This window comes from Myotis daubentonii, chromosome 14, assembly GCF_963259705.1.
Source record: "Myotis daubentonii chromosome 14, mMyoDau2.1, whole genome shotgun sequence".
NCBI classification, from domain to species: domain Eukaryota; kingdom Metazoa; phylum Chordata; class Mammalia; order Chiroptera; family Vespertilionidae; genus Myotis; species Myotis daubentonii.
In genome coordinates, this window is record NC_081853.1 from 52,662,130 (window position 1) to 52,682,216 (window position 20,087).

Consider the following 20,087-nt stretch of genomic DNA (forward strand, 5'->3'; position numbering starts at 1 on the left):
TCCCCTGAGGGCTCCTGGGGTGCCAGAGGGATGTCTGACTGCCAGCTTAGGCCCAATCCCCTGGGGAGCGGGCCTAAGCCAGCAAATGGACATCCCCGAGGAGTCCCAGACTGCGAGAGGGCACAGGCCGGGCTGAGGGGACCCCCCCCCCCCCAAGTGCACAAATGTTTGTGCCCCGGGCCTCTAGTAATAATATAAGAATAAACTTTCCTGTACTCACAACTGTAGACCTACTTTTGCCCACCCCTCTAGGTCTAGGAGTGTAATTTGCTGGATCACATGTTAACTATAACCAATGGAGAAACTACCAGATTGTTCTCCAAAGTGGTTGCACCATTTTACATCACCAGCAACAGTGTATGAGGTTTCCAATTTCCCCACATTTTCCTCAACACGTGATATTTATTGTCTGTTATTTATTATAGCCATCCAACTTTTTCTATCAACTTTCAAGCTTAGGGAAGGGCTGTTACTTTAAGCACCAGAAAGGGGAAGTTTGGTCTCCTGGTTAAGAACATGACCTGTGACCCAGGTTGAAAGCCTGGCTCTCCACTTACTAGACACACTTAAAATTGTGTAGAAAATGGAGGTAGTAACATTTCCTAACCCTAGGGTGGTGGTGAGGGTTAAATGAGCAGTTTGTATTAGTTTCCTAGGGCTGCCACAATAAATTTGCACAAACGGTGGCTTCTAAACAGCAAATTTATTCTCAGTCCTGGATCCTACAGCATGAAATCAAGGTGTCAGCAAGGCCATACTCTGAAGGCTCTAGTTCCTTTTCTCCCCCAGCATCTGGTGGCTACTGGCAATTCTTGGCACTCACCACTCCAATCTCTGCCTGTGTGTCTCTAAGTATCCAAATTCCCATCTTCTCTCTCTTTTTTTTTTAATCCTCACCTGAAGATATTTTTCCATTGATTAGAGAGAGTGGAAGAGAGAAGGAAATTCAGAAATATTGATGGGAGAGAAATGCATTGATTGATTGCCTCCTGCACCAACCCCAACCAGGGCCTGGGCCGGGGAGGAGCCTGCAACCAAGATATGTGCCCTTGGCTGGAATTGAACCTGTCACCCTTTGGTCCACAGGCCAACACTCTATCCACTGAGCCAAACCGGCTAGGGCTCCATCTTCTCTTAAAGACGCCAATCACTGGAGTAAGGCCCATGTACTCCAGAATGACCCCATCTTAATTTGATAATGTTATGCCCAGATTTCAAGATTCCCAAGAGCCCACCAGGGAGCCAGCGAGTCCGATGCAAAAGCAAAGAGTCCTTTATTTCAAACCTAGGTCTGGCTCCCCCACCCTCCTTACTGACACAGAAGCAGGTGGCAGAGAGAGGCCTAGCCCGATGGAACGAGGAGTTTTATAGGGGGGTGGAGTAAGGGCAGGAAAGGGGACTGTGGGCCCCACCGACTGGCCAGGCGCAAGTCGGTGTCTTATTACACAGGATGTGGTCATATTGATGGCGTGCACTTCCCTTGATTATCATTGGTTAGTCCAGAGAAATCCTGGGTGTGGCTAGCAGAGGCTTGGGCTTCTGGGAAGAAGCCTTGCCGAGCACATGGCTCTGCCCAAAAATGGAGGACCCAGGGTAAGATGGAGGGCGTAGTCCTCGCCCTTTCAATGACATCTGCAAAGGCCCTATTTCCAAATACACTTGCATAACTGGGGCTTAGGACTCCAACATCTTTGGGGGGGAAACAAATCAACCCAAACATTAAGCTCAATGATTTATAAGTTTATACTTTAGGTTAAAATGCCCTATTTTTATTTTATTATTTTTAAAATATCTTTATTGATTTCAGAGAGGAAGGGAGAGGGGGAGAGAGAGATAGAAACATTAATGATGAGAATCATCAATCAGCTGCCTCCTGCACACCCACCACTGGGGATTGAGCCTGCAACCCGGGCATGTGCCCTTGACCAGAATCGAACCCAGGACCCTTCAGTCCATAGGCCGACTTTCTATCCACTGAGCCAAACCGGATGGGGCTATTTTTATTTTTTTAATCACATGGGAAGGAGTATAGGAGAGAACAGAGTAGGATACGAACCTCAGAGTGGCACCTGAGTCCCTAGTGCTTGGTGTCAGGTGAGGCCTTGTGCTGGGGAAAGCAGGGGAGCACTTAGGACTGGAAATGGTGTGTTGGGACAGGAATGAGACAGGTTAACACAAACACGGAGGAGCGGCTGTCTCCTAAGGACTCAGCCCTGGCATTTAGGTCCTTTCTCAGGGCCTCTTCGGTATCCTTTGATTCTCCTGTTGGGCCTCTGGAGCCTAAAGTCAGTGAGGCCCCTGGGAGGGGAGGGGCAGAGGTGAGGCCTGGCGGCCTGGGCTTCATCCCAGCGCAGATTTGCCGACCTTACACTCGGCTGGTGAATTTCAGCCACCAGAGACCCCATTCCATGCTCTTCATTTGTTCTTTTGGGGTCAAATAATCAAAAGATTGGAGAAATAGTCTAATTGTCTCTAAACCTGGGGTAAAACTGAAACTTGCCTTTGTGAACCTTGATTCCAGAGGCAAGTGACCCTGGGGTTTGCATATCCCAGGCCCCAAGAGTTTGTTTTTTCCTGTTCTGCAGTCTCCCAAGGATATTAAATTTCAGAAAGGAAGTGACTCTGTAAACATGGCTCACTGTCCCCCTCCCCCCTTTTCTTTTAAATGGATTCATTTCTTGGCTGCCTCAGATAAATTACTTAGAGGCAGGGCTTCATGGGAGGAGAGAGAGAGAGAGAGAGAGAGAGAGAGAGAGAGAGAGAGAGAGAGAAACCTGGTAAGGCAGAGCTAAAAGAGGACAGATGCCAAGCTTTCAAGCTGCCATTATACTCAGTTTCCGCATATATATTGGGAAGTATTCCAATCAATCACAGGAGTGGAGCAAATGGTGCGTGCATAGCCTTTCATTCACATCACCCAGATGGAACAGGTACCAGGATTTGCCACTGTTGTGTGGCTCTCCACTCTTGCCCCCACTTTTTTCCTTTGTGAAGCATTTAAAAGCAGATCCCAGACATCACACCTTTCACCTTTCCACACTTCAATGTGCATCTCAAAAAACCAGACAGTTTGGTGTTTGTTTTTTTTTTTACATGACTGCAATGTTATTATCCCACTTGGAAAAAGTCAGTATTTTTTGGTATATCCTCCAATACCCAGCCTATATTCCCATTACCCTGGTCTCTGCGGCGCACTTTCTTATAAGCCCCTGCCTGGGGCTCTTGCTCCTCCCGGCGATTTTCCTGTTATTCTCACGATTGGTTTCCTGAATAACCGACTTCAGTTTCCAGTAACCCACCTCACCCAGTTTCCAATGGACACCTACACCCGGCCCGCACCTGCACTTGGTCCCACCCCTTACTCGGACTGACCTTGACAAAGAGGCATAAATATTCCACTCCCTCTACTCTGCCCCGCTGACGCCACTTTGGTCTCAGCCCTTCTGCTCATAGATGTAACAATGAATTTATAGTTCTTTACCACTCTGGGCCTCCTGCGTTCCTCCTTCAGCACTCTACCTGCCTCACAAATGTTTACAATAGGGTTTATTTGAATCAGGATTCAAATAAGGTCCTGAGATCCTTTCACCAGCTGCTCAAAAGGGTGAGTCATTTGTGGGGGCAAACCGTGATTAGAGTCACTGTCCCCCCCCTACGGGCCTAATCAAGCCAGGGAACCTAGCAATAAAGACTCTGGGGATTGTGAAACTGAGATCTGCTCACCAAGGTTTTTTAAAATTGTTGTTTAAGTTTTATGATGGATATTTTAAACATATACTAAAGTAGAGAGACTGGAAAAACGGATTCTCCAAACCTCAGCCCCGCATACTCATCCTGCTTCAACAATTAGCAACATAATGGTCAGTCTTGTTTCATCCCACAGGCTGAGCAGTGTGCACTTCTAACTTCTTGCTGATACCAAATTCTCAAATCTCAGCTTTTTGTCCCCAGGCTGTCTCCCCCAAAAGTTGGTTCAATGCAGCAGCCTCTAAGTGTTTCAGCTTCCAGGTGCTGGCTCCTTGGGAACCGCTGGCTAGGGAGCTGATAAACAGCCTGGAGTGTAAGGTCCGTGGTTCTCAAACTTGGATAACCACTGGAGTCATCTGGAGAGCTTTCAAACCTACTGATGCCCGCGTCTGCCTCCCCCCCCCCCCCCCCCCAGAGATTCTAATATCTGCAGCCTAGGTGGTGGCCTGGGCGCGAAGAGCTTGGGCTGCTGCGTTTTGGGGTGATTGACCCTAACGCGCAGCAGCCCAAGGCAGAGGACCACGGAGGCGCCCTGCAGGCCCGATTCCTCCTTCAGCTCCCGCAACCTGAGCTCTAAGGGTTAAAAGTCAGAGCTCGTTGGGGGGACGAGGCGGGAGCGCGTTAGAGGAAGAGGGGAGCTGGGGTGAGGGGCGTGGCTCCGGGCAGGGGCGGGGCTGGAGGGAAAGCGGGAGCGGCCATAGGCCCGGCAGCAGCAATTCAAGCGGAACCGCCCCGTGTTTTTTTTGGTTTGTTTTTTTTTTTTTTTTTCAAAACAAAGAGGAGAGACGGGAGGCGTGTGCGGCGCGCGGGGCGCAGAGCTCCTCGGATTGGCCGGGCCTCCGGGGGCTTCAGATCGGTTGGGCGAAGATGGAGGGGAGCCTCGAAGGCGGCGGTCTTTCGGGGCCCGAGGGCCCCCAGACCAACGGGGAGACCACGCAGACCTGTAAGGAGATGCAGAGCCGCGTGCAGGAGACCCTGGAGTGGCTGTCCCCGCAGGAGCTGCGCAAGTTCCGCGCCATCCTGCAGAAGGTGGACGAGGAGCCGCGCGTGACCGCGCTGAAGCTGGAGCTGGAGGGCGGCAGCACCCGGGGGCTGGCCCAGCTCCTCGCCAAGCACTACCACCCGTGTGCCGCGCCGCGCGTCCTCATCAAGGTCCTGCGGCAGCTGCCCCGCACCGACCTGCTGCCGCGCTGGCAGAGCGACCCCGCCGACGGCCAGGGTGAGCCTGGGGCCGAGGTGGTCCTCGCGGGGCGCGGGCTCCCGCCCTGCCGGCCCGCCCGGGGATTCCCAGCGGGTCCCCAGGGGCCTCTCCGCGCCCAGATCAGAGGCAGGAAGGAGGGTGGGTGGGGGTGTCTGAACCAGGAGGGTGTGAGCATCGAGGGACTAATTGAACCTGCGGCGGGGAAGTGGGGTGGGGGAGGGGTGGGGGTAGGATCCGGGGGTGCGTGGGCCGGGTAGACACCATTTCCAGGCTAGGAAACCCTGTGTCCAGTTGAAGAATAGCCATCAGGATCTACTCGTGCGTTTTGAGGCGGGCTCAGAGGTCAGAGGGGCTCAGCAGGCCCGAGATGCATTTTTAACAAGTACCGCACCTCCAAGGGTTTGTGATGTGGGAGGTTTTTAAGTGAGCAAGGAGCAGCCCGTGTTGGAATCCTCGCTGCCATATCTCCCGTGGGTGTTTGGGGGAGGGAGGTCTTCGCCTCCTTGCACACCGTTAGCTCGTGGCCATAAATCTGGGAAGATGTGGTATAGGATCAAGACACGCAGCAGGAAAACAGTTAGTCCCTCCACCCCCAGTGTAATACGTGTATGTGTGTGTAATATATGAGTGAACAGTGAGAGGCAGAGACAAGGCAATGCGTATATGGGAGGCTTTGAGGTGGACACTGAAATGTACTGTCCCTGGCCCGTGCCTTCAGCCTGCTGATGATCTGGTTGAGTTTGAGGCACGGAGCCGTTGCTGATTTTTGCAAGTTGGCAACGGATGAGACCTGTAATTGCCAACAAACAAGGCCTGTGGCGGGATTCTGGTCCCGTTGACCTTTGATTCCCCCTTCGTTTGCTGCACCTGCACAGCGCTTACATGGTCCCTCCGTTAGTTGTTTATGTATCACGGTTTAATTACCATTTCCTTTACTTCATCTTCTCTTTCTGGACGTCTTGGTCTCTTCCTCAGGAAGTGCACGTGCCTAATATCAATTAGTTCTTGTCCTTTTAACCTCTGGCTGGGGTCTTTCTGTCCCCGAACCTCACTAGGGCCTAAAGGAGTTCTGTTTTGGGGTTCTAGCCTCATGAGTTGGGGGAAGGGGGCATTCCTAAGCCAAGGAACCTGTTCTAAAATGAGATTGAAGCCTGCTGGACCCAAAAACGTAAGAGGCAATTGAGATGCTTGGGAGGAGCTTGATTCAAAAGAAGAAGAAAAAAATAATAATGCTCTTTTTCTGTTCTCTTTCCATGAAAATTCATCCAGTGATCCCAAGGAAAGCTCTAAAGAGAAGCTATGACTGTGTGGACGGTGACTTGGTAAATATCATCACTCTCACTCCCACACCGGTTATTAAAGCTAGTATTTGGCCACCACTGGAACATTTTAGGTGCTGCTCCTATTGGGTTAAAGATGACTCACTTATCTCCAGTGGTCAGATCTCACTGCTTTCTGTTATAACAGTGCAAGCCAGTTCAAACCACTGTTACTATCTGTATTTTACAAGTCAAAGAAACTGACCACTGGAGATAAAACACTGTTTGCTGGCTTTAGGTGTATTTTAAATTGTTGTTTAAGTTTTACTATGGATATTTTAAACGTATGATAAAGTAGAGAGACTGGAAAAATGGCTCCTCCAAACCTCAGGCCAGCATACTTACCCTGCTTCAGCAATTAGCAACATAATGGCCAGTCCTGTTTTATCTGGTCCCGCCTCTCCATTATTTTAAAGCAAATCCAGATAGCTTATCACTTTCATCTGCATATACTTTATTTTAGTATGTATTTCTGAGAAAGCTTTTCTCCAAAACAGAACCGTAATTCCCTACTTCTACCTAAAACAAATCCCTTAAGCTCGGCAAAGATGCAGTCAGCATTCAGATATCCTTGACTGGTTCCTATTGGACAATTGGTTTGTTGGAATCAGAACTCTGGTCTACCCAACTTCATTTGACTGGTTTGTCTCTTAAGACTTCTCCCTACCCTGGCCGGTTTAGCTAAGTGGGCAGAGCGCTGAACCCAGATAAAGGGTCCCGGGTTCGATTCTGGTAAAGGGCACTTAGTACATCGGTTGTAGGCTCCTCCCCACTCGGGCCCTAGATGGGGCACGTGCAGAGTGCAGGAGGCAACCAATCGATGTGTTTCTCTCACATAGATATTTCTGCCTTTCCCTCTCTTCCACTCTATCTCTAAAAATCAATGGAAAAATATCCTCGGGTGAGGATTTAAAAACAAAACAAAACACAAAAAACGTCTTCTTTAACCTTTTTCTAGTTGCATATATGTTGAAGAAACCAGAATCTCCTATAAAATGTCCCACATTCTGGATTTTAATGACTGCAAACCCGTGTTGTCATTTACCACTTTCCTCTGTCCTACTTCCTGAAACTTGTAGCTATGGTTGCATATAGGAATTTTCTGAGATTGGTCTACTAGTCCAGGTCTGAGAAAGGTATTTGAACGAATTATAAATCAAGTCATGTCTCCCCCCCCACCCCCACCCCCAGAGCTGGTAAGAGAGGCCATCACTATTGTGCCCCTGATCTGAACTGGGAAATCTCACCATTAATCCCAGAAGAAACTCATCGTTTCATGTACCGTTTGATGAACAACACAGGTTGGAACTGCGCGGGGTCCACTTACACAGGGAGTTTTCCATTGGCCAGCGCATTTCCAACCCACATTGTTCAGGGTCAGCCATCCGAGTTGTATTTGGCTTTCCGAGTGTGGGTTGATCTAAATATTGTTTCTTGGCTTTGCTGGAAAACAGGACTGTTACGACCTGAGAGGCAGGCGGAACGCTTTCCTCATGTGTGTGAAGAAGAACAGGCCAGGGTCTGACCGGGATGTTGTTCTAATGAAGGAATGGCTTGGCCAGTGCCAGTTTGAATATACGTCATGCATCGACCCTGACAAAAAGGTAACAAAAACAAAAATGAAAAATTGTAGCTGGGATTTTATAACCTTCCTTCCTTTTTTTAGATAAATCGTTGGGCCCGACTGGTGTGGCTCAGTGCTTGAGCTTGGGCCTATGAACCAGGAGGTCACCGTTCGATTCCCAGTCAGGGCACAAGCCTGGGTTTCGGGCTCAATCCCTAGTGGAGCCATGCAAGAGGCAGCCAATCAATGATTCTCTCTCATCATGGATGTTTCTATCTTTCCCTCTCCCTTCCTCTCTAAAATCAATAAAAAAATATATTTTTAAAAAAATTGGGGGCTTAGTACCTTGGCAAGAACCAGGACCTGCTGAGCAGTGACCTGTATATCCTGATGACATTGTTGGTACTTTTATTTTTATTTATTTATTTTTATTTTTTATTATGTATTTTTTGTTGTTGGTACTTTTATAAACGGATGTGTGACACCCCAAACCCCTTCCAGTCCACCAGGTCCTCTTGGGTTTCAGTCTTAGCTGGGGCTGTGCCGTTGAAGAGGGAAAGGGAACTCAGGAAGATGTCCTAGGCAGCACGGACAAGGAGGCCCAAGGATGAGCTGTGAGTCCAGAGTGGGCAAGGTTCAGGACATCTGGGGGAAGGGAAGACCAAGGAAATGGCTTTGAGAGGTCAGCAGAAGGCCAGGTCAGGGATTTCAGCAACACTGGAGCCCCTGGGCTTTGAAAAGTCCTTGTGGGACTTACCTGGAACCATGTGAGAGGTGGGCCACTGAGATCCTGGGCAGAACTGCATTGTGACTTAAGTAGATGACACAGAAAAAATAAGATTGATGAGCAGTGGGGCGGATGGGAACTCCATGTTGATCTCTGACCCTAGCTCACTAGTGGCCTAGAGCTGCCATTATTGTGGGACAAGGACATAGGAAAACCCTTCAAGATCCCAGGAGTCACTGCTAGTGAGCATCAGGGAGCAGCATAGCAGAGGGGCTGCGAATGCAGTGCGGATGCCAGAGTTGGAATCCTGTCTCTTACTGGTGTGTTACGTTATATCTGGTTCTCAGCTGAAGGTGACTTTGTCCCCCAGAGGACATTTGGCAATGTGTGGAGACATTTTTGGTTGTCACAACTGATAACAAAAATGGGGAGGGGGGGACTAGTTCCTTAATAAATAAAAAGTGCCTACAAATCAAAAAGGAAAAAACTTCAACAACCCAAAAGAAAAATGCGCAAAGGATATGGAAAGCAGCAAGTGGTGTCCAGTGGGTAGAAGCCAGGGAATGCTGCTAAGCATCCTGCAATGCCCAAGACAGCCGCCTGCAGCAAAGAATGTTCTGGCCCCAAATGTCAATAATACAATTGCTTTAGAAACCTTGCCTTAAATTATTTGACTACTAATGGATATTTTTCCATTGATTTTTAGAGAGAGTAGAAGGGAGGGGGAGAGATAGAGAGAGAAACATCAATGTGAGAGAGACACATCACTTGGTTTCCTTCTGAATGGGCCTCGAGAATAGGCCCTGGTGGGGGCCCAGGATCAAGCCTGCAACCGAGGTATGTGCCCTTGACCGGACTCAAACCCCAGGACTCTTCAGTTCACTGGCCGACACTCTATCCACTGAGCCAAACCAGCTAGGGTTCATTGACTACTTTCTTATCTTTACAATGGGGGTGATGATAGTAAATTCTCTTGTAGGGTGCTTGTGAGGATGAAATAAGCTTCTATATGTAAAAGTTCTCAGAATAGTAGCTGACTTATAGTTAAGTGCTCATATCAGTTTTGATTTTCTTATTCCGAAGCTAAAAACAGGCTCCTTCATGTATCCCAAGGATTGTACAGAGTCTCTTCCGAGCTACGTGATTTTTCATCAAGTCCCTTCCATTCGGATGGCAGATATTGCTAATGTTCTTTTGGTTTATTCTCTTAAAGATCTGGATGTAGCCCCTTTCTCTATATCCTGTCAACATTCATTTGTAAATATTTCGTAATCTTACTGGCAAAAGAATTTCACTGTTTTAAGTTTCATTTTCTAGGTCATTAGTTCGGTCGAACATCTTTCGGCCATTATTTTTCCTTCTGTGAAATATCTGTATCTTTTTCCCCACCGACTTTTTTTATTTTTTTTTATTTTTATTGTTTTCAGAGAGGAAGGGAGGAAGGATATAGAGATAGAAACATCAATGATGAGAGGGAATCACTGATCAGCTGCCTCCTGCACTCCCCCTACTGGGGATCGAGCCTACAACCCAGGCATGTGCCCTTGGCCGGAATTGATCCTGGGATCCTTCCGTCCACAGGTCGATGATGCTCTCTCCATGGAGCCAAACTGGCTAGGGCTGGATTTTCTTTTTCTTTCTTTCTTTTTTTTTTTTTTTTAAACTCTTACCTCTTTATATATATATTTTTTATATTTTTATTGATTTTTTACAGAGAGGAAGGGAGAGAGATAGAGAGAGTTAGAAACATCGATGAGAGAGAAACATCGATCAGCTGCCTCCTGCACATCCCCCACTGGGGATGTGCCCGCAACTCAGGTACATGCCCTTGACCGGAATCGAACCCGGGACCTTTCAGTCCGCAGGCCCGACGCTCTATCCACTGAGCCAAACCGGTTTCGGCTGGATTTTCTTTTTCTTATCCTGCAGTTATTTTCCTGGACACTATTCATTTACAAAATATAGTGCAGACATTTTTCTCCTACCCTGTTACTTGCCTTTTGACAAATTTTGACTTTTTGTTGTCTTAAGTTATAGTGAAGTCTTCTACATTTTGTGAGTAAACTGGTCAGTTTTTTCTGTTTGTAGGCTCTTTTTTTCTTGTGTCTTGATTAAACCCACTGCCTTCCCAATTTAAAAAAGTTAAAATTATTTTTCTGTGACTTTCTTAAAATTAAGTTTTACCTTCTCCCTGTAATTTTAGTTTTGTAACAGTGTGGTGTAGGAGGTCATTCTAATTTTATTTCCAAATGGATAGTCAGTCCTCTGTATATTTATTGAATGATACACATTCTTCTCTCACATACACCTTTGTCATGAACTAATTCCTATAGAGAGCACTTGAATTAGTTTCTGGATTCTAAAATATTCCATTCACATAGTTGTTTATGGTTATACCAGTATATCACTATTTTCTTCACCACGATTTTATAGTACATTTTGAGGTCTGATAAGACCTACTCCCCACTCATTCTTTTTTCCTTCTGAACATTCTTAGTATTCTTGAGAATGACCTGTTCTCTATGGCCTTGAGAATCACCTGGTTAACTTCTACAGAAATCCTTTGGAATTTTGAGTGGCATGACACGAATTAAGATTCATTTGGAGTGAATTAGCAAATTAAAAGTATTGAGTCATCTCAGCCAGAAGCATCAGCATGTCATGGTTTGTTTATGCTGCCTCTTCACCAAATATATATATATTTTTGGTTTTCTTCACTTAGTAATGCGTATTCCTTGCTGGGTTTTTCTTTTCTCTGGGTATTTTAGTTTTGTGGTGACCATGGTTGGGATCCCCTTTTCCATTATGTGGCTTAAATGATTATTGCTGGGTAATTGGGGGAATATAGACTCTGTAAGTGCATCTTATATCTGGTCAACTTGATGATCTCTAATTCTAATAGTTTTTTAGTTGATTTATTTTATATTTCTAGATAGTCATGTTATCTGTATATAATGAGTTTTGGCTCTTTGTCTCCAATATTTGAACTTCATTTAATTTTTAAAAAAATATATTTATTTATTTATTTTTAATATATTTTATTGATTTTTTTACAGAGAGGAAGGGAGAGGGATAGAGAGTTAGAAACATCAATGAGAGAGAAACATCAATCAGCTGCCTCCTACTTCATTTAATTTTTACTTTACTTCATTGAGATGGGTAGGGTCTTTATTAGGACATGCATGGGAGTAGAGATGGCTGCCCCCTGTGGGTGGACTTTGATAACATCTGCTGATAGACTCTGACAGGTGTATATTAATGGCTGGACTCTTCCATTCCCTTCCATTTCTACCTTATTAAGATTACTAATTTTATAAAATACTTTTTATATATTAAAATAAGTTAATACTAAGAACTAAAAACACCAGCCCTTTGAAGAGCTATAATTCTGTTGTATTTTGCGGTAGATAATCAGAAATGTCCTAATTTTATCAAACTAGAACCAGTAGCACAAGAAGAAATCAAATGAATTCTGAGAGCAACCAAAAGGGAATGACAAGTCAAGAAATGAATATTTACCTATACTAACTCTGTTAGAGACGTAGGTATTTTCATATTTATCATCTCGTTGGATCACTTCCTTGTGTTTCTGAATTCCTCCCACCTTCAGTTCTTATCTATATATATAAAAGCCTAATATGCAAAGTGTCCCCTCAGGAGTTTGACCGACTGGGAGTTTGATCACTCGCTATGACGTGCGCTGACCATCGGGGTGGTGCGGAACTAAGAAAGGCCCCGGCCAGCAGCCGGCAGCTGCTAGGGACCCTACCCATGCCCAAATTTCATGCACTGGGCCTCTAGTTTTAATATATTATTCTATTTCACAGGAGTTACTTGAAAAACTAACATCATTTCGTGATGGATTAAATGAAATTAAAGATGAAATTAGCTGCTGCCTTGTCACTCTTATGTCCCATGGAGAAAAAGGCTCTCTTAAAATAAGAGATGATGAAAGAGTCAGCCTGGAAGAGATTTTTGAAATGTTTAATAATAAAAATTGTCCAGCACTTAAGGAGAAACCAAAGATCTTTATAATCCAGGCCTGCAGAGGAGGTAAGTGGAAACGTCTTTGTAATCATCTTGTTTGTAGGGAATTCTCATACTGATGACAGAGTAAAGAAGAATAGGTTTAAAAACATATATGAGTAAATAATATATTTTAAATTAGAGGATCCTTAGCTGTTGTAACTTCAGTCGTGTAGTTATACTAGCGACTGAGCTGGGAGGAAGGGATGGATGGAAAACTTACCTGGGATAGAATAGCTAACTTGGGCTGAGGAACAGTCCAAGTCACTGACTTCATGAGGTAGGTCTGGGAGCCTCAAGTTCTGGAAGAGGTGTGTACAGTTTCCAAGGGATGTCCCACCTTCCAGGTGATTCCAGGTGGTTTGTGGGACTAACATCCGACTTAGCTTATTTCTCTCTTCTTATGAGGACAAGTCATGGTGACATTTATTTTATTAAAAAAATTTTTTTAAATATGTTTTTATTGATTTTTAGAGGGAGACGGGAGAGAGAAATAGAAACATTGATGAGAGAGAAACATCAGTGGGCCGCCTCCTGCATACTACCTACTGGGATGGGCTGTCTCCTGCATGCTCCCTACTGGGGATTGAGCCGGCAACCCTGGCATGTGCCCTGACCAGGAATCAAACCAGCGACCTTTTGGTGCATGGGTCGATGCTCAACGACTGAGCCACGCTGGCCGGGCACGGAGATGTTTATTAAGGGTCGCTGGTGTCAGTGATGTATCAGTGTAGTTTGTCTCTTCATTCCTCAAAAAACAGAGAGAAGAGATAGTGGTGTTGAAACAGATGACGAACCCATGGACTTGGATGACATATCAGAGAAGAAGAGGCTGCCCACGTTCAGTGATTATTTCATCATCTATCCTACCCAGGCAGGTAAGACAGCAAAGCTCGATGATTGTGAGATGTCCGTTACCTCCTCCATCTCCCTTCAAAAATGGTTCCTATTTTCAGAAATGGTAGGTTGGCATCTTACCGTTCATTTCTTCCAGGAAGACATCAACCTCTGAGTAAAGTACCACAAAGTAAATAAGGTCATTGGCTGTCATGTGAAAACGATGTTGGCCCAAAAGCTAACTCTGTCACTGCTATCTTTTAGACCCTGCAATATTTTTTATGTCAGCTTCTTGTGTTTGTTTTTTTTAATCCTTATCTGAGGATATTTTTCCATTGATTATAGAGAGAGTGGAAGAGAGAGGGAAAGACAGAGAAATATCAGTGTGAGAGAAGCACATCGATTGGTTGCCTCCTGCCCGAGCCCTGGCCAGGGCCAGGAAGGAACCTGCAACCAAGGTATGTGCCCTTGATCGGAATCGAACCCAGAACCCTTCAGTCCCCAGGCTGATGCTCTATCCACTGAGCCAAGCTGGCTAGGGTGAGTATATATATTTTTTAATATATTTTTATTGATTTCAGAGAGAAAAGGAAAGGGATAAAGAGATAGAAACATCAATGATGAGAGAGAATCATTGATCAGTTGCCTCCTGCATGCCCCCCCACTGGGGACGGAGCCTGCAACCCAGTCATGTGCCCTTGACTGGAATCGAACCCAGGACCCTTCAGTCCACAGGCCAATGCTCTATACACTGAGCCAAACCAGCTAGGACTAGGGTGAGTTTCTTCATGTAAAATGAGTGATAAAATTTACTTATGTCATTAGGATGTTATGTAAATTAAATTATGTAATGTAGGTGCTGTGCTTATCGTAATTGGCACAATAAATACCGAAAAATTAGCTAATATTATTACTAATGTATTTTGCTAATAACATCATTATTATTACTAATACTGTTACTAATAATTTAAAAGTTTTTAAAAATCTTATGTGCTGAAGGGTGGACCTGACAGGGAAATGTAGAGAAGATAGAAGTAAATGGTCAAGGACATTTATTTAGCTGTTTTTATCTTAACCTTCAAAAAGGATTAAGGTAGTATGTAAATATATATATATATATATATATATATATATATATATATATATATATATACACACACACACACACACAGTTCAAGATAAAATGTTAGTGAAGAAATGGAAGCTAAGGATGTAAGGGCAGTAATGTAAAATGAAATATACTGAGTGGTGAAACATGAAAAATGTCCCCACTAAAGCTAAAGTTAGATGTAAGATTCCACTTCTTGGTTATTTACTCAAGAGAGATGAAAGCATAGGTCCTCATAGTCATTTGTACACACAGGTTCATAGTGTACAAATAGTTATTTGAAATAGTCAAAAACTCTAAATAACCCAAATGACCATCAACAGGTTAATGGATAAGCAAATCATGGTATATCATACTTTGAATACTATTTGGCGTTAAAAAGAAATGAGCTCCAGCCCAACCAGTGTGGCTCAGTGGTTGAGCATCAGCCTATGAACCAGGAGGTCAGGGTTCGATTCCCGGTCAGGGCACATGCCTGGGTTTTGGGCTCAATCCCCAGTAGGTAGTTTGCAAGAGACAGCCCATCAATGATTCTCTCATCATTGATGATTCTATCTCTCTCTCTCTCCCATCCTCACTAAAATCAATAAAAATATATTTTTTAAAAATGGAAGAGAGATAAAATGAAGCAAATGTCAAAATGATGAAAACCATTGAATCTGAGGGATGATTATATGGGGGATTGTGAAACTTTGCTTTCCACCTTTGTGTATATTTGAAAACCTTTACTAAAAGAATGCCTTATTGAGAGGTTTTTGTGCTGTTCGTCACATGGACCAACTGTTATGGTCCCAGGCACACTTCTGCTAATGCAAGAATGTTTCTGTGCTCTCAGTTCAAAGCCATTTCCGAGGCTTCAACTATGGGCACAAGAACAGTTAGCGCAAGTGGAGGAGGAAAATGAACAAAATGTTTGTGTTTCAATTTGTAGATCATGTTGCTTTACGACACCCCCACACTGGCTCTGTGATGATCGAAGCAATGACTAAAATCTATCAACAGCATGGAAATAAGTGGCACATCGTTGACTTTTTCACCAAAGTAAGTAAATTCCAAGGGTCTTTGTGCTTCATTCACTCCAAAGCTGATGCACTTGATGACAAGGTTATAATGACAAGATTGACCTTGGCCATGTAATCAGTGTTAGTGTTGGCTGTTACTGTGCTCATTTGCAACCTTTTCTAATTAACTCTCTTTTCACATAAAAATGCCAGGTTAAGAAGAAACTTCCCCTGGCCGGCGTTGCTCACTTGCACAGGGGTGCTTTCCGCAGCCCCTCAGGTTAGGTCAGCTCTTTGGTGTCAGCATGTACACCAAAGGGTTGCAGGTTTGATCCCTGTTCCAGGTCAGGGCACGGGCAGGAGGCAACCCATCAATGTGTCTCACATCAGTGTTTTTCTCTCTCTCTCTTTCTCTCTCTCTCCTCCTCCTCCTCCCTCTCTCTTTTTCATTCTCTCTTAAAAAATCAATGGAAAAAATATCCTGGGGTGAGGATTAACAAAATAAATTAACTAAAGTCAATGAAAGGAAAAAGAAGAGAAGAAAATGACTATTCAAAACCTGATGATAAATCACTGTAATTGGCCATTCTCCAAACTATGGTTCCTGTGTAAGCTCTTGCTGACTAGACACTGGTGAAAAAAGTCCAGAGCTGAGGAGGAGGTGGCCTTTGCAGGTGACAGATGTGCTGACAGCCACCCCTGGAATTGTACAGCTGTTGGATACGTTGGACATAACGCACTCACACGCTTTCATCTCACCATGAGTGCCAAGGCTCAGAAAGGCTTCCTGCCGGGCCTGATGTGGCCCAGGGGCAAGTTGGAGAGAGAGCCCAGGTCTGTGGGCTCCTCGGTCCGATGCTCTCTCCGCCTCACAGGACCGAGCACGTGTTGGGACATCGCCCTTTAGTGATGTTTGCGTTGCGCTCCCAGGGGTCAGCATTCTGCCGCCTCCTCCCGTGGGGTTTCCTGCTCCGGGCTTTGCAGGCTCGCGGACAGTTTGTGCTCTTCTCTTCCAGGTGAATAACAAGGTGGTGCACACGGAATTTTTTCTACGCGAGGAACCAATAAAAGTGTCGCTCGTCATGGAATCAACTCTAACTAGATTCGTGTACTTTTGACGTCGGGACGGTTTCAGAAATAAGGACTTTTTTATCATAGACTTTGTAAAGAACTGTGAGGCTTTGTAGCATAGGACAAATGAGTATCATTTTGTCTTATTTTTGTCACTGGTTGTATTTCTCTCATTTGTTTTGTATACGTATGCTGTTTTTCTAAGATTTAACTCTGCGTATTTGGAGTTTGTAAATAATTAGACTTTTTTTTTTTTTTTTTTTTACTGAATTTCTTACTTCCTGAACTGTTATGTACTTCTCTTGCTGACCACCCCCAACCCCTTCGCTGTCAGTTTGATGCCGGTGTTGAGCCTCATCTTCTTGGCTTAGTATTCAGGAACTGCCTTTATGTGGTCTTCCCCTGGTCCCCCTGTTTCCCCATATTGTTGTCTGCAGCCAGGCTGCTCTCCTTTTGGACTCCTAAGCCATCCTCAAGTCTGACCTTGGGTATCTCTACTTGTCCTTTGTGTCCCTGATGCCTTCATGTTTTCACCCCCACCCATTCTCCAGCTTCCTCCTCGCTGCCGCCGTACCTTTGAACTGCTGGTTTCTGCCTGGAACACTCTGTTCCACACCATAGGCAAGTCCCTTCTGTCCTTCCAAGTTTAGTTCAAGCATCCTTGCGGAGGGATGCTCTCCGCAGCCCCTCACGCTAGGTCAGCTCTTTTCCAGTATTCAGAGACCCTCTGCTTTCCTGCTGTAGCATTGAACACTACTGTACTTACATGACTGTGTCGTGGCTCTTAGTCTCTCTCTCCATTCAGTTATAAGCTCCAAGAGGCAGAGGCTATGGGTCTTATTCATAACTGTATTCCAGCTTCCATCTGTGCCTTAAGACAGAGAGAAGCCCTGTGAGAAATGTTTAGCAAGTGACTGATGCCTGTCTTTTCATTATTTTATCCATTCCTCAGACCTCACCTTATTACCTCTATGCCTATCTAGCCACATGCTAGTCATCCCCACCTATGTGTCCCATGGCCACTTTTAATATATATATATATATATTGATTTCAGAGAGGAAGGGAGAGGAGAGAGAAATAGAAACATCAATGATGAGAGAGAATCATTGATCGGCTGCCTCCTGCACGTCCCCCACTGGGGGTTGAGCCCGCAACCCGGCCATGTGCCCTGACCTGGAATTGAACCTGACCTTCTGGTTCATAGGTTGATGCTCACCCATTGAGCCAGGCTCCATGGCCACTTTAATCAGTTGGAAGTTAAGCTGTTTCCCCTAAGTCTCCCCTAAATGCCCCCGATTGTTAATCCTTACACTCCTCACTGCCTACAGAATATGCTCCAGATTTTCTTCGGAGAATATCCCAAGCCCTCTGCCAGGCCCTACCGACACTACCGGAGTGCTCTGTTTGTCCTGGTCTTGGCTATTCCAGATGATCTGCTGTTCCCTCAGTGACCCCCTCACCAAATGGGACTTGTGATTTAATGAATGCTGACTGAACACTCTCAGATACTTTGTCATAGTTCACTCTCCTTTAGCCTGAAACGCCCTCAGTTCTGACTGTGCTTCCTCCAGAACACATTCTCCAGGGTGCCTCTTGGGTCCCAACCCACTAAAAGCAAAATCTGAATGCAGACCAGTGTCTTCACAGTAACAAGCTGTGGATTGAGCGTGGGCTTTCATTGTAATGATGTTCTAACTTCCCATGTGACGTGGACTGTGTTGGGACCTCGGTTTCCCCATCTGTAGAAAAGGAGATGTGGCCCAGCTGACTCAGAACTCCTCCCACTGGACCTCAGGGAACTTTGACTTCTCAGGGAACTTGCTCGTGAACGTCCTGCAGAGGTGACTGTTCCTAAACCCAGAGGTTCGAGATGGCATTTGCATCCGACTGTTGGGCCTGCAGGAGAAGGCAGGTGGTTTGGTGAGGATGCTGTGAAGATTGACGGGAGCAACCCAGGATTTCCAGGCCCATTTCCATTTCAGGGATAATTGTGTCCTTTTTGGTTAGTGTGATTTCTTAAGCTTACATACATGTGACTTAATTTTGTAACTTTGATTTTTGTATAAAACATTAAAAATGTCTGCTTGGTTCATAAATAACACCAGGTGAGCCTCTGCATTCACTTGTGTCTGTAGGATTTCCAGGGGGACGCTTCCAGGAGGATGGCAGCACCTGAATTATCACCAGCTCTCATTTCCTGGGAGAGGTAAAGTGACCTGTTCAGAGTCACAGTTAGAAGGTGGTACAGCTGGGGTTCCAAAGCATGAATTTAACCTAAGACGCAGAGTGCAAAGTGATGGAGAAAAGTTATACAGATGAAAGCTTGCGGTGGACAGAAGGGACCATACCATGTAATTGAGGGCATGAGAGCTTTGGAACAGAGGAGGGAAAAGGGATTTTGGGACATTGCTCACGCCACTACAGCTAAAGTGCACGGAGAGGACTATCGGACAACTAGGTATCAGGCAGACAGGTGAAGAGGAGCGATAAGGAAGTCTGGTTAGAAAGGGTGGTGGGAAGATACCCAAGATGAACTTGATGCCTGGGGCCAATTAGATGCCCCATATTCTCCCAGCTTCAAATCTCTTCGCCACCCAATGCCATGTGAAGCGTAGTCCATAATACTACGGTCCCTAGCACAGTTTCATATTTGGGGGGGAAATTCATTTAGTTTTTAAATACAAGGCCCAGAAACCAAAGTTTGGAAAAGGAAGGCTCTGAGATCTTTGTTCATCACAAGTGGGCATGAATAAAAAAATGATGGAGCCCTAACCGGTTTGGCTCAGTGGATAGAGTGTTGGCCTGCAGACTCAAGGGTCCCAGGTTCTATTCCAGTCAAGGGCATGTACCTGGGTTGTGGGCACGTCCCCAGTAGCGGGTGTGCAGGAGGCAGCTGATCGATGTTTCTCTCTCATCGATGTTTCTAACTCTCTATCCCTCTCCCTTCCTCTCTCTAAAAAATCAATAATACATATTTTTAAAAAATGATGGAAGTGCTTGTGCAGAGGACCTGGAGCCTGTGCAATGGAGCCACAGCCATTTGACAAGTGCCTCTTAGTCTAGGGCTCCTCACGGGGACTGCCTATCACCACAGTGCATTTTTCATCTTAGGGCTTTTCCTCGTCAAGAGTTTTCACCGTGCAGATCAGTGGCCAAGGGCAAAGTTAATTTTGTGGGGGAAATATTAGTGTCTGTGAAGAAACACAGTACAACGTCCTGGTAGTTACAATGGTGGAAGGTATTCTTCAGACCCTGGTGGGCAGAGGAGGGAGCTGATGAGATGGTTTGGGAGTATCCGGAAGGCTCTCCAAGAGTCCTTAACCACCAAGCCATTGTTTCCATAAAGCTACTCCAGGTCTTCCCTTTTGTGAGAGCCAAAACGTCTCCAGATACTTAGTTTCTAAGGATGCTGAAAGCCAAGCCTCTACGTTTATTCCTTTTCTATGCCAGCTTTGTTTAAAAGTAGTGGGGTTTTGTTTGAATTT

At 45.3% G+C, this 20,087-nt stretch overlaps 1 protein-coding gene across 1 annotated transcript; it reads left to right on the top strand.

Moving 5' to 3' along the window:
- Window positions 1-4,514: 4,514 nt before the first annotated feature.
- Window positions 4,515-16,895, top strand: LOC132215732 (caspase-14-like). Its single transcript, XM_059664455.1, has 7 exons — window positions 4,515-4,966; window positions 6,218-6,270; window positions 7,722-7,871; window positions 12,386-12,611; window positions 13,346-13,462; window positions 15,461-15,570; window positions 16,547-16,895. The coding sequence occupies exons 1-7, from the start codon at window positions 4,615-4,617 to the stop codon at window positions 16,646-16,648; spliced, it is 1,110 nt and encodes a 369-aa protein (XP_059520438.1). The 5' UTR covers window positions 4,515-4,614; the 3' UTR covers window positions 16,649-16,895.
- Window positions 16,896-20,087: the final 3,192 nt, after the last annotated feature.

What these genes read in the sequence shown, in the direction of transcription:
- LOC132215732 (XM_059664455.1), top strand. Translation starts at nt 4,615, where the DNA reads ATGGAGGGGAGCCTCGAAGGCGGCGGTCTTTCGGGGCCCGAGGGCCCC. An exon ending in CGACCCCGCCGACGGCCAGG is followed by an intron (nt 4,967 to 6,217) that starts GTGAGCCTGGGG and finishes AAATTCATCCAG; the next exon opens with TGATCCCAAGGAAAGCTCTA. An exon ending in GCATCGACCCTGACAAAAAG is followed by an intron (nt 7,872 to 12,385) that starts GTAACAAAAACA and finishes TCTATTTCACAG; the next exon opens with GAGTTACTTGAAAAACTAAC.